This window comes from Citrus sinensis, chromosome 3, assembly GCF_022201045.2.
Source record: "Citrus sinensis cultivar Valencia sweet orange chromosome 3, DVS_A1.0, whole genome shotgun sequence".
NCBI lineage: Eukaryota > Viridiplantae > Streptophyta > Magnoliopsida > Sapindales > Rutaceae > Citrus > Citrus sinensis.
The window spans coordinates 10,940,739-10,954,396 of record NC_068558.1 but is presented as its reverse complement, the minus strand read 5'-3'; the positions used below and the strand labels follow the sequence as shown (position 1 = coordinate 10,954,396).

At 37.1% G+C, this 13,658-nt stretch overlaps 2 protein-coding genes across 2 annotated transcripts; one reads left to right on the top strand and one right to left on the bottom strand.

Moving 5' to 3' along the window:
* Window positions 1-31: 31 nt before the first annotated feature.
* Window positions 32-3,092, bottom strand: LOC102628319 (uncharacterized). The gene is made up of 2 exons (XM_006493551.4): window positions 1,480-3,092; window positions 32-1,240 (listed from the first exon to the last, which is right to left on the bottom strand). Exons 1-2 carry the CDS (start codon window positions 2,815-2,817, stop codon window positions 1,196-1,198), a joined length of 1,383 nt encoding a protein of 460 aa, XP_006493614.2. The 5' UTR covers window positions 2,818-3,092; the 3' UTR covers window positions 32-1,195.
* Window positions 3,093-8,673: 5,581 nt separating this feature from the next.
* LOC107176279 (uncharacterized) lies at window positions 8,674-9,468 on the top strand. Its single transcript, XM_015528495.2, has one exon. It carries the CDS (start codon window positions 8,674-8,676, stop codon window positions 9,466-9,468), a length of 795 nt encoding a protein of 264 aa, XP_015383981.2.
* Window positions 9,469-13,658: the final 4,190 nt, after the last annotated feature.

Below are 13,658 nucleotides of genomic sequence, written 5' to 3'. Positions count from 1 at the left end.
CTCAGAGGAACCACTTGCTGAAAAGGATTGCAGTGCTAGAAAATGAGTAAAGATAGGAGTAGAGATAGTGGACGAATGGGAAACTGTATCATTTGAATTACATGATTGTGTGACAGAAGAAAAGTCTGAGCCAGGCACATATGGAAAGGAGTTTTCATCAAAGATGACATGATTGGAGATGTACACCCTACCAGAAGAATGAAGACATTGGTACCCTTTATGTTGAGAGCTGTACCCAATGAAGACACATTTACCTGATCTAAACTCAAGTTTGTGCCTATTATATGGCCTGAGGTAAGGATAACAAGCACAACCAAAGGTTCTGAGAAAATTGTAATATGGTTTTTGATGAAAGATTTTTTGATAAGGTGAAATATTATTCAAGGTTGGTGTAGGTAATCTATTGATGAGAAACACAGCTGTGTGAAAAGCATTCCACCAGAATTTTAGTGTCAAACTCGCTTGGGCTAACAAAGTGAGGCCAATATCCACAATGTGCCTATGTTTTCTTTATATTCTACCATTTTGATGATGAATATGAGGACAAGGATGTCGGAATTTAATACCAAATTGATCAAGATATATGGAGAAACTTCTAAATTCCTCTCCCCAATCTGTTTGAACAGTTTTGATATGCCTATGCAAGTGTTTTTCAATGAAGTTTTTGAAGTTTATGAACACTTGAAGAGCATCAGATTTAGCAGTCAAGGGAAAGATCCATGTAAACCTACTGAAATCATCTAGAATGGACAAATAATAGGAATAACCCTGAGTTGAAGTAACATGAGAAGGACCCCAAAGATCAACATATAAGAGTTGAAGAGGGTCTACTGTTTTTGTTGGAACAGAATCAAAGTGTAACAGATGACTTTTACCAAACTGACAAGCATTACAGAAACTCAAGTGTTCGATTTTATTCAAGGAAAAGTCAGTACAATCCTTCAATACATTTTTAAGAGTATGAAAAGCCGGATGTCCTAGCCTTTTGTGAAGCAAATTGATGTCAGCAGTGCTTGTATTAGCTATCAGGGCTGACTTACATGAGTTATTACTGACAAGGGAAGGATTATTCTGGACAGCAGAACCATTACAAGACAAAGAAGGAAAATAAGCAAACATAGATTTAAAGTGATTGACAAAATGAAACTGGGCTATCATCAGAAGATTGAGATGCAATCTGGACTTGATACAATCCTCATTTTGCAATTCCTTTAAGCAAGATGGTCCCTGAGCTCCTGGCCTTAACAAAACAACAATTTTCAAGAAACTCAATAGTAGCATTATTATTAGCTAGAAGTTTCGAGACACTAAGTAAATTTTTAGTTATTTGAGGAACATAAAGAACACGACTTAGCAACAAAGGTTCAGATGTAGTTGTGGCTAGCAATACTGATCCAACTTGTTTAATATGTAGAGAAGAACCATTACCAACAAGCAACTTTTCACTTCCACTATAAGATTTTGGTTCAAGAAGTTTACCTGCATCATTGGTGATATGATTAGTTGCACCACTGTCAATGTACCAAGTGGGATCTTCAACCATCTCAGGAGTAGGAACTGTGGGTGCGGAAGGAGAGCAGCCACTGTAATCTCCAGTAAAACCAAAACCAGATGCAGAAGAACTTGCACCAGTGGAGCTACCAGGTTGAGTAATATAAAAAGCAGATGGACTGAGCACATCACATAGCTTTGATATCCTGGACCTCTTGGCAAATTGAAATTTCCAGCATTATGATTAGTAAAGACATTGCCAAATTGAGAATTAAACCCTCTGCCATAAGCACCATTAAAAAATCTGCCTCCTGAATTTCCAAATCCCCTTCCAAAATTCCTTTGACCAGCCCTAAAATTGCCATTAAAATTTCCTCTTGCTTGATTCCTTGAAGGTACAAAAGCAGAATTGTACCTATTCTTGCACTTGTGAGCTCCATGACTCGGTACAAAATAGATTTGACAAATGATAGTTGAATTACCATCACCAGATTGTCCCATACCATTTCCATTAGAAAAATTTCCATAGACACCTCCACCATAAGTTCTATTATTATTATATCTTGGATTACCACCAGCATTTTTTCCAGAATTAAACTGTTTTTGTGCCATATTAGCTGAGAAATTATGAGTAACATCACTAGCAATTTTGCCTCTCTTCTGCTCAACTCTATTCTCATGACTTAACAGTAAAGAGTAAAACTCATCAAGATTAATCTTGTCACCTCTAGTTAAGACGCTCGTAACAAGAGACTCATAATCTGAGGAATCCAATCCAGTCAAAACATATTGAACAAAATCACTCAATTCAACAGGTTTTCCAGCCAGAGCTAAGCTATCAGATAACCTTTTGATTTTAGCAAAATAATCAATCATTGACATTGAGCCTTTTTTAAGTGTTTGAATCTGCATTTTAAGAGGCATTATTCTAGCCTGAGATTGTGAGATAAACATACTAGTAAGTGTGTCCAGAAGCTCTTTAGCAGTAGAGCAATGAATCACCGTTGGCAGCAAATTTTGTTGAATGGATGACATCATCCAACTCAGAATCAACTGATCAGTCTTCACCCAAGCTAAAAACTCTGGATTAATTTCTCGATCCTCTGATCTTGTTGAATCAATAGCTCCAGTGACAGCTGATGGAAGAAATTGCTCTGGACAGGCTCGATCACCATTGATGAAGCTCTCCAAACCGTTACCTTTAATCGTTGTTAAAATCTGAGTTCTCCAAACAATGAAGTTATTCTGGTCGAGTTTCACAGGAGTAACAAAACTATAAGATCCAGAGGTTTGATTCGAGCTCATCATTGTTTGCTCTGATACCATGAAAGAATCTGTAATTATGTGTTTGGAGAGTAAGAAAAACAATGAGAAAACGAAGAAAAGTTATGAAGAAGAATCTGGAATTTATTGAATAAAACTCAACCACACAATCGTGCTTACAGCTCTTTATTTATACTTAGTTACAATGTAAACTAAATCTGTTTTATATTCTATACACGCTAAACCAATTGGTTAACAAAGTAGCTGACTCAGCTAACTGACTCTCTTACACGTCAGCTATCAAGTTATCAAGTGTGCTCATCCTCACAGCTCTGACCATACTCTGTAACAAACAACTATCCCTACAAAGTACCATGCTCATGCTATGTATCCAGACTTTTCCATCGGATAGGCTGTCCATGAATACAGTGATAGAAATGTTATTGCAAAAAAAAAATACTAGCAGTGACGTTTTGAAAATTTCACCAAAGTCTTTTGCATCTTCTCCTCCAGGACCGCCAATAGATTATAGAGTCCGTTTGACTCATAAATTTTTGTCACTTTCACTATTTTCAAAATCACGAGAAAGCTTATCAAAAGGACCACCAATCTTTAATGAATTTTGGATTCAGTGTTGATATTTTGGGCTTATAAAAGCTAGAGTTCGTTCGACCCATAAAATGTTGTCACTTTCACTCTTTTCAAAAGCATGTTAAAGCTGATCTTCATTGAATTTTTTATTCGCTTACCTTTAAGTAATCTGTGCATTTATATAATTATGTGGTTATAGATTCAATTACTACTTCTGTTGAAAGTGAAAGCAGGGCAAAGTTTCACCCATAGGCATCGTACGTAAAGTTTTCTCATCCCCAGTCCTCTCCTCATGAAGTTTTCTCTTGGAGACCTCAAAAGGATGAGAGAGTACAGTCGAGCCGTCATGACTCATTAAGTCACTCTGGGGTGGGTGGTTATTTTCACTGCTTTATTGAAGGTCTGTAGCTGGTAGATACAGATTTAGTTTGGTTAGGGGCTTGGTGGGGGTGCTCTCTAAAAGGCTGAGACACCAATTAATTCAGCCATTATTGTTCAAAAAAACCTCCAACGGATGGATCCAGAAGAGCTTATAAGGAGATACAGAGCAATAAGATTAAGTGAAGAGGAGGGAGGGAGAGTCTCTTTCAAGACAAAAATGAAGGCTAAGGGAGAAAAGATAGCTGCGGGCTGTTTGGTCAGAAAAGTGCTCCACACAAGAGGGGTCAACACCGAAGGCTTAAAAACGACAATGCAGAGGGTGTGGAAAACCTCAAGGGAGGTCAAGATAGAAAGTTTAGGGGATAACACGTTTATGTTTCGGTTTGGCTTAGAGGCAGATAAAAGAAGTATCATGGTGGGGGGACCGTGGCATTTCGATAGAGCCCTTATTGTGCTTACCGAACCAGCAGGAATAGGGGATATAAAAAAGCAAGACTTTAGTCATGTATCATTCTGGGTACAAATCCATGATGTTTCTATTATGTGCATGACTAAAGAAATGGCCACCGAATTAGGGGAGGTAATTGGGAAAGTAGAAGAGGTAGAAACAGATGCAACAGGGGAATGCATTGGGCAGTTCTTAAGATTAAGAATTTCAGCGGATGTTACAAAGCCGCTAAAAAAGATAATTGAGCTGGAACAAAAAGGGGAAGATGAAGAGGATATCCCCATGCGTGTGATGTATGAAAGATTACCTGACTTTTGTTTCTATTGTGGGAGGATAGGGCATCAGTACAGAGAATGTGCTCACTACAAATCTCAATCCAAAGATGAATTGGCTTATGGTCCATGGATTAAAGTAACTACCATAACATAGAGATTAAGAAGAATAGGGGAAGAGATAGATGAGATTTTGAGCGTAATAATTTCAATCCAAAGGTCTCAACCCAGACAACAATGGAAACAAGCAGACACACGGTAGAGGAGGAGAAACACAGGAGTGGGGAATCGGGTAATTAATGAAAGGGACTGAAACAGGCCGAAAGACCCCTGGAAAATGCAGCCTAGATGCTGGGGATACAGTACCTCGGGATACGAATGGGCAAGCAGAAATGAGGGGAAAAGGGAAAGAGTAGAGAGAGGCAAGCCTTAAATAAAAAAAAAGCAAAGTTTCCTGGAATGGCAAACGCGAAAACTTTTGAGAGGGAAGAAGTTGATGACTTGGGGGATGGGAAAAAAGGGGGAGGCAAACAAAAGGTAATGGTGGGCTCGACCCATGTGGAAACTGAAGCTGAGAATGCAGACAATGGGAATTGCTCGGACAAAATGAAACCCAGGAAAAAGAAATGGAAGTCACAAGCCCGAAAAATGGAAAATAAAGCAAGGATAAATGAAGCAATCATAAACTTAAAAAGGCCCAGCAGTGCTATGCAGTGGGAGAACCCGGAAGCAAAAAAATGCAAAATAAATAGCTGGTAGGGCGCTGAACATTCATCACAGCATCAGGAAGTTACTACAACAACTACTCAGCTAGTTTTCGAAAATGAAGACGGGGATGCTTCAAAGGGGGTTCAGAATGCTGCTTCTAAGATATCGGCGGAGGCTGGAAGACAACCCCGCCGACCGTCATGAAGCTAATAAGCTGGAACGTTCGGGGGCTGAGGCAAGACCGAACGTTCCGAGAAGCCCAGTAAATCTTGCAGGAGCATAGACCTCAATTTTTATTTCTTTGCGAAACAAAGATGACGTCGAAGCAAATGCAAGAGAAAGCGAGTAAGATGAAATTTCAAAATTATTTTTCAGTTAGCCGTGAAGGATTGGGAGGTGGGTTGGCAATGTTGTGGAATCCAAGGACAACAGTAGAGATAAAGTCTTTTAGTAAACATCATATGGATGCAGTGGTTTGTAACGAAAATGGCAATTATTGGAGGTGTACGGGAGTGTATGGCCATCCAGAATCAGATTAGAAGAGACATACTTGGGAGCTATTAAGAAGGTTAGCTACTTTATCTTCTCTGCCGTGGCTTTGTTTCGGAGATTTCAATGAGGTGTTGAACTTAAATGAGAAATTAGGAGGAAGAGATAAGAGGGTTAATATGGTGAATGAGTTTAGAGAAGCTATTAGGGATTGTGATTTAAAGGATTTAGGAAGTATTGGGTACCCGTTTATTTGGTCCAATAGACGGTTTGGCCCTCACATTATAGAAGAAAAGCTCGACAGATTTTTGTGCAACAGCAATTGGGGAAATAGCTTCCAAGAAAAGGCTGGGCGGAATTTAATTTCTTAGAGCTCAGATCATAGTCCAATCTTGATGGAGGTGGTAGAAAAGAGGAAGGGAAAACGTTTTATGAAAAGAACTTTCCCAAGAGTCCATTACGAAGATATGTGGAGCTCGTACGAGAAGTGCAGAGAGATAGTTAGGCAGGAATGGAGGCAGGTGAGTTATGAGAATGGTAGCAATCCAATTAAAATCTTCAAGAAAAAATCAAAGATGTCGTTGGCTGAATTAAAGAATTTGAGCAATGAAGAATTTAGTGGGAGAGAAAAGAAGCTGGAGCAGTTGCAAAACAAGCTGAAGGACATTAAAATCGGGTACACTCATGCTGTTAATGGAGAGGAGATTACAAAAGTAGAAAATCAAATTGATAATATCCTTCTTGACAAGGAAGTTTATTGGAGGCAAAGATCGAGGGCGGTTTGGTTGAGGGAGGGGGATAAGAACACAAAATTTTTTCATTCGAAAGCCTCTGCGAGAAGGAAAAAGAACTGGATAAGTGGGCTGGAAGATGAGAATGGCAAATGGCTTGAAGAAGTTGACGATGTAGAGCGGATGGTATGTGAGTATTTCACTAATATCTTCACTACAACAAACCCATCATCAGGCCAGATAAGCACAGCCTTATCAAACCTGCCAGCTAAGGTTACAAGGGAGATTGGGAGCTTCATGGACCAGCTGTTTACAAAAGAAGATGTAGCAGATGCCTTAGCTTAAATGTGCCCCACAAAAGCGCCAGGACCAGACGGGCTTCCAGCAGCTTTCATCCAGAAACATTGGGGTTCTGTGCAGCAAGATGTTATCACCACATGCCTACATGTTTTAAATGAGGGAGGTAAGATTGCACCCCTGAATCATACATACTTAGCTTTGATCCCCAAAGTGCAAAAGCCTAGAAAAGTGATTGATTTCAGACCTATTAGCTTGTGTAATGTTATATATAGAATTATTGCTAAAACGCTAGCTAATGGGCTTAAGAAGATTCTGCATGTTATCATCTCCCCGACCCAAAGCGTTTTTGTACCCAATAGGCTCATTACTGATAATCTTATTATAGGATACGAGTGTTTTAATAAGATTAGACAAAGCAAGAGTAAAAGAAATGGCCTGGTAGCTCTTAAACTTGATATTAGTAAAGCCTACGATAGGGTTGAGTGGGAATTTGTAAAATGCACAATGCAAAAACTTGGATTTTCAGAAAAATGGGTGAAGTTGATCATAAATTGTATCACTACAGCAAGTTTTTTAGTGTTAATCAATGGAGTGACAAAAGGCCTAATCCATCCTCAAAGAGGATTGAGACAAGGCTGCCCCCTCTCCCCTTATCTCTTTATTATGTGTGCAGAGGTGTTTTCGAACTTAATGGTGAATGCAGAAAATCAAAAGCTCATAAATGGTCTGAAATTCAGCAGAGATCTATCAGTCACACACATTCTCTTTGCCGACGATAGTCTGGTCTTTACAAAGGCATCAATTAACGATTGTAGAAACTTAAGAAAGATCTTTGACAACTATGCAACAGCCTCAAGACAGGTGTTTAATTTCGAGAAGTCCTCTATGTTCTTTAGCAGCAGCACAAGTTCAGGTCAAAGGGAGGAAATCAGGAGTATTTTCGGTTTGAATGTCGTTTCAAAACATGAAAAGTATCTGGGACTTCCATCGATGATAAGGAGGAAAAAGACTAGCTTCTTCAACGACATAAAACTGAGAGTGCTAATCAAGCTATCAAGTTGGCAAAACAAGTGTTTCTCAAGTGGGGGAAAAGAAATACTCATCAAAGCTGTGGCACAAGCTGTGCCTGCCTATGCGATGAGCGTATTTAAAATTCCTCAAGGGTTGTGTGATGATATACAAAAGGCTGTAGCAAGGTTCTGGTGGGGATCATCCGAAACTCATAGAAGGATTCATTGGGCAAGGTGGGAGAAATTATGTCAGGCCAAGATTAGGGGTGGTCTGGGTTTTAGGGACTTTTCAAGCTTTAATCAAGCCCTTGTCGCCAAACAGGGGTGGAGGATCCTACATAATCCTGATGCTTTAATGTCAAAAATTTTAAAAGACAAGTACTTCAAGCATACTGACTTTATGGAGGCAAAATTGGGGTCAAATCCCTCCTTTGTTTGGAGAAGTATATTATGGGGGAGACAAGTGTTGCACAAAGGCTTAAGATGGAGAATAGGTAATGGAAACCGGGTCTCAGTGTCCAGCAGGAATTGGATGCAAAAACTCGAATGTTCCAGCTACGTTCCTCACCAAAATTTAGCAGAAAATGCTGTTGTTGCTGATTTTATTGATGACAAAAATCAGTGGATGGAGGAGAATGTTGTGCAATGTTTTCCCGAAGAGGTGGCACAAAGGATTCTAAGAACCCCTCTGCCAAGAACCCCCCAGGAAGACCTGATGATTTGGCACTTTGATAAGTATGGTTGTTACTCAGTAAGAAGTGGATACCAGGTGGCAGTTAGAATGAAATTCCCAGACAATCCGGAGTGCTCTGATAGCTCTAAAACTCAATGGAAGGTCAAATGAGATTCCGGAAAAAATAAAAAATTTCATGTGGAGAGCTGCTCAGAATCTATTACCAACAGCCAATAATCTATGGAGGAAAAATGTGGTGGGGAATCCAGCCTGTCAAAGATGTCATTGTAAAAGTGAGAATGTCACTCATGTGTTAATGGAGTGTAAGGCTGCTCGAAAAGTCTGGAAGTTGACAGATTTTTACGAAGATATGAAGTTGTTGTCTCAGCATGACATACTGAGTATGCTCCAAGAACTAGCATCGAGAAGAATGAAGAAAGAGATTGAGCAGATTCTTGCAATAAGTTGGGCCATTTGGTATGCGAGGAACCGCTTTGTAATTGAAGGAAAGCAGGAAGAGCCAAAACTGACAGCAGCTAGAGCATCAGCTATTGTGGAGTCATATAAGAGAATCAAAACCCAAAACGGTCCAGCTAGATCAATTCATTTTCAAAACAACCAACATTTTTGGACACCTCCTCCAGAGGGGAAGTATAAAGTCAATGTGGATGCTGCGATTCAAATGGCAGGTCTGAAGGCAGGGTTGGGGGCAGTGGTTAGGAATTCCAATGGAAAAATCATTGCTGCAGCTGTTAAGAAGGTGTGCTTTCAGGGAACAGTGGCGAGCATGGAGGCTGAAGCAGTCCTTTTTGGCATTCAAGTTGCCCAACAAGTAGAATATTTGCCCATGATTATTGAATCGAATTCAACAGAAGTGGTGGAGCTGGTCTGGAGAAGGAAAAGTAGCTTGACTGAAGTTTCTTGGACAGTAGAAGAAATAAAACAACAGCTGCAGATCTCGAATGCATCTTCATTACAGTTTGTTCCAAGGAAGTGTAATGCCATAGCTCATGCTATAGCAAAAGTGGCTCTGGATTTTGAGAATTCTGTTATATGGCTGGAAGAGTTTCCAGTCCAGATCATGATGTTACTCTCAAATTTTATCAATTAGAAAGCTTTACTTTCTTATCAAAAAAAAAAAAAAAAAGCAGGGCAGATATTGTAACGCAGCTGCTATTGGTAGCAATTAATTCTTGGATGAAATTTACTAAGGTATAGCCTTGTTAAAGAACTGGTTTTCTTAAATTGTAAATGGTCCCGTTTATGATGGGGAGATTTTGATCAAATCTAAAAGAAAGCTTGAAAAATATATTGAAACTATAATGAAATTTTATGTTTGATTTATATTACAAATGTGGATAATGGGTTGAAGTTGCTAGCTTTGAAGATAATATAGAAGAAGATCAGAGTTTATATAAATTGAGATTCTTTTTTGCACTTAGATTTTTATTTAAAAAATATTGTTTGTGTTATTATTAAGAGGAAAAATATAAATAAATGAATCTAAGTCTTATAACATTATAGTTGCCATGTGTCATAATCCTATTAAAAGGTTTGAAAAAATTAGATTAGGTGAGGATTCAATTCCTCCTTGAAGACCGCTAATAGAATTGGTTTCACTCAAATTTTTGTCACTTTCACTCTTTTCAAAAAGTGCGTGAAAGCTAGGTTATAGAATTTTGGATGGACGATCACTCTTTTCCAAAGGACTACCAGTCTTTAATGAATTTTGGATTCAGTGTTGATATTTTGGGCTCATCAAAGCTAGACTATAGATATTTTTTTTTTTTTAAGAATTTTGAATTCAATGTTGATATCTTGAGCTTATCTTTAACTAATTTTTTACCACTCGTGCATTTATGTTATTGTACGGTTATAGATTCAGTTATTTTTAAAGTAGAAAAATTACTTCTCTTAAAAGTGAAAGCAGGGAATGCAGACGCTATTTGTTGTAGTTAATTCTTGGATGAAATTTGGGTCTTGCTATAATACATGCATGTATCACATACATGCAAGGAATAAAAAAAAAAAAAAACATTGCCAAACATTTGAAAAAAAAAAAAAACTGGAGCAACTGGTAAAGAGCAACCGGTTGTGCCTTAAACGATTAAAAAATTATGAAACAATATAATAAATAAATATAATAAAATAATAATAATTTAATAATAAAGGCTAGATAACTATAAAAAATTAGTTTCAAATTTAATGGTATCAGTATCAAGTTAACGGTAGGTGTTTCGTGTTTGTTGGTCTACTAATTGCATGATTTTCAAGGTTGCAAGTGAATGATCCCAAGTTCCATGTTCATTGCCCTCAGTTTCAAGTTCTTTTGGTTTCAAGTTTAATGGTCCTGGTATCAAGTTAACGGTAGGTGTTTCATATTTATTGGTTTATTAATTGCATGATTTTCAAGGTTGCAAGTTAATTATTCCAAGTTTCATTTATTGAAACCGAATCTAATGAATCTGAGTCGGCGTAATTGCCCCAATTCATTAGGCAGATGGCCATGAAAATTATTATGAGCAACATCAAGAGATACTAAGAACGTGAGATTTCCCAAGTGTGGGGGAATGGTACCTCCGAGACCTATATCTGAAAGATTCAAGGCCGTGACTCTTTGATGACGTGAACCACAAGAAATGCCAATCCAGGTACATATTGGATAAGATATAGACCAATTATTTGTCAGGACACTTTGATAATCAACGACACGGGCTTTGAATGCAAGAAGAGCCGATTGATCTGTTGTTAAATTGCTTAAAGTCGTCATAGCTACGCTAGCTATGGAATATTGTAACAACAACATGGGAACAAAGAAGAACGATAAGCGCATATTGGCTCCTTTTTATTATAGATGCAGCAATCTAATTGCTAAGTGAAGTTGATACAAGTTTTAAGTGAAAGAAATTAGCATATACTCATACAAGAGACGTATGAATTTGAAAACAAGAAAATAAAAAATGTACAGGAGAGTGGGGACTTGCAAATTGTTATATTTTATCATTGAGCGAATCGTCCGAGTAAACGCCTATAGACTTGTAAATTGTTATACGCCGTTGTACTTACCGAAAAGAAGAAGATGCTCAGCATTGGCAAGACCTATGCATTCTGTCCATTTGTTCACATTATGCCGAGGCTCATGGCAACCGCAATATGTTCTTTTTCTTTCGTCTAAAAAAAAAAAAAAAAAAGACGACCTTCACATTAGGGCTAATAATTATTACTAAACAATTAATAATGCTGAGGGTCAGTGGTAATGTAGCTTTAAAATAATTGTTATTAGTTGTGCCTTAAAAATAAAGAAATAAATATAGTTATACCCCCATAATTTAATAAAATAATCATGTAAATTTCTAAGCTTTTAACAATATACACCAAGACCCCTTCTGTTACTTTTTACCATTTATTTGGATGTCACATGCTTTTTTTTTTATAAAATTTTTCACAGCGGATATCAAATGCTAAATTTACTGTTATTCCCATATCATGTCATCGCTTGCTTCTACACATTTTGATTGTTTTTCCAAAGTTCAAAATTGAATTAAAAACATTCTAATTAACCTTAAAATTAAAAAAAAAACTCATCCAACCAGATATAAATATTCTAATTAACCTAAAGATAAGCTACACCCCCATACTAATTCCAATTAAATAAATCTTCATTTTTGTCATGATTTTGGATCTCGAGCAGGGTGGATATATCCAACTAGATCCACCCCATTGGCATTCCAATATATTCTGGAATTGGAAGAGTATCAATGACTTAGTTTGTAATTTTAAATTTGTAACGTATAATTCTAATTTGAGGATTCAAATGAATTTACGCGGATCTAAAAGGGGACTGAAGATGGGCATGCATACATGCATACATACATACACAGGGGCGGATGCAGTGCAGGACCACTGGGGGCTCAAGCCCCCACTGAAAAAAAAAATCTTATTTTGTTTAAAAGAAAATTTAAAATTTAAAATAACCCCTGTAAAAATTATTAGATAATCTCATTCTTTAAAATTTAAACAATTATTTTAATAATTATAAAGTAATAATTTTACTTAAAAAAATAAAGCTCACAGCCCAAAATATTTATAATCCCAAAACTGAACCGTGATTGCCAAACTTGTAATTAGGGATTGTCTTGAAGAAAAGAGGAAGTTGCAGGCATCAGTTCTGTTCTTTATTCTCATAATCGCAGTGAGAATAAACATGTTCTTTTCAGTTTTTTTTTCAAATTAAGTTAAGAATTTCGTATTTTATTTTTTGTTCACATGTCAACACATCTCTATATAAATTGTAATTGTTCAAGTGACTAATTCTAGTCTTTACAATTTCTTTTTTTAGTGATTTTGTTTATAACTATTAGTAAATTAATTTTTTCAATTGTAATTAATTTATTTTTACATAAGTACTCATATATATAATTTTGAGCAATGAAATTTGTGAAGAATGAACTTCAGAATCGGATAGGAGATGAATGTATGAATGATAATTTGATTGTTTGTGTAGAAAAAAGATGGATTTAATAGTATTGATAATGAGTCTATTGCACAATATTTTCAGAATATGAAATCGCGTAGAGAACAATTGTAAGTGGGTTACCAAAAATTTTATATATTTAAGTTTCAATTTTTACATTTTGCTGTTGTTTAATTTAGCCCCCGGTAAATTATTTTTCTAAATCCGCCACTGTACATACATACATATACAATGAGAGAGAGAGAGAGAGAGAGAGAGAGAGAGAGGTAATATAACATTCTTCTTGATGAAGATTTTTGTGCCATACGAATTAAAGAGAGTATTGTGTCGATGTTGGAGGCTTAAAGGGACAAGTGGTTACATTGCTTCAGAGGTGTTTAGTAGAAACTTTGGTGAGGCATCACATAATTTAAATTACTAGATTTAGCGAGATATATATATTTTATACATTGGATTTACAAGCATTTGGAGCAGGATAATGAATTTAAATTACTCGGAATTGTAAACAGCGGAAAGTGAAATTGCTAAGAAGATGAATATTGTTGTTTTGTGGTGTATACGGACTCGTCCATCGGATAGGTCGCCCATGAACAGAGTGACAGAAATGTTATTGCAAAGAAGCAGACTGACTAGCAGTGACGCTTTGAATAAGTCCACCAAACATCTTCTCCTACAAGACCACCATTATATTTTTCCACCATTCAACGTCGTGACGTGGGGATCAGAATTGAATTATAGGATGCTTGTAAGTTTCCTTTGTGGAACTTGTGAATTTGTGATGGCAAAAGTCAATGATGCATGTAACTAGCCGGCCCGTGTAGAGTCCG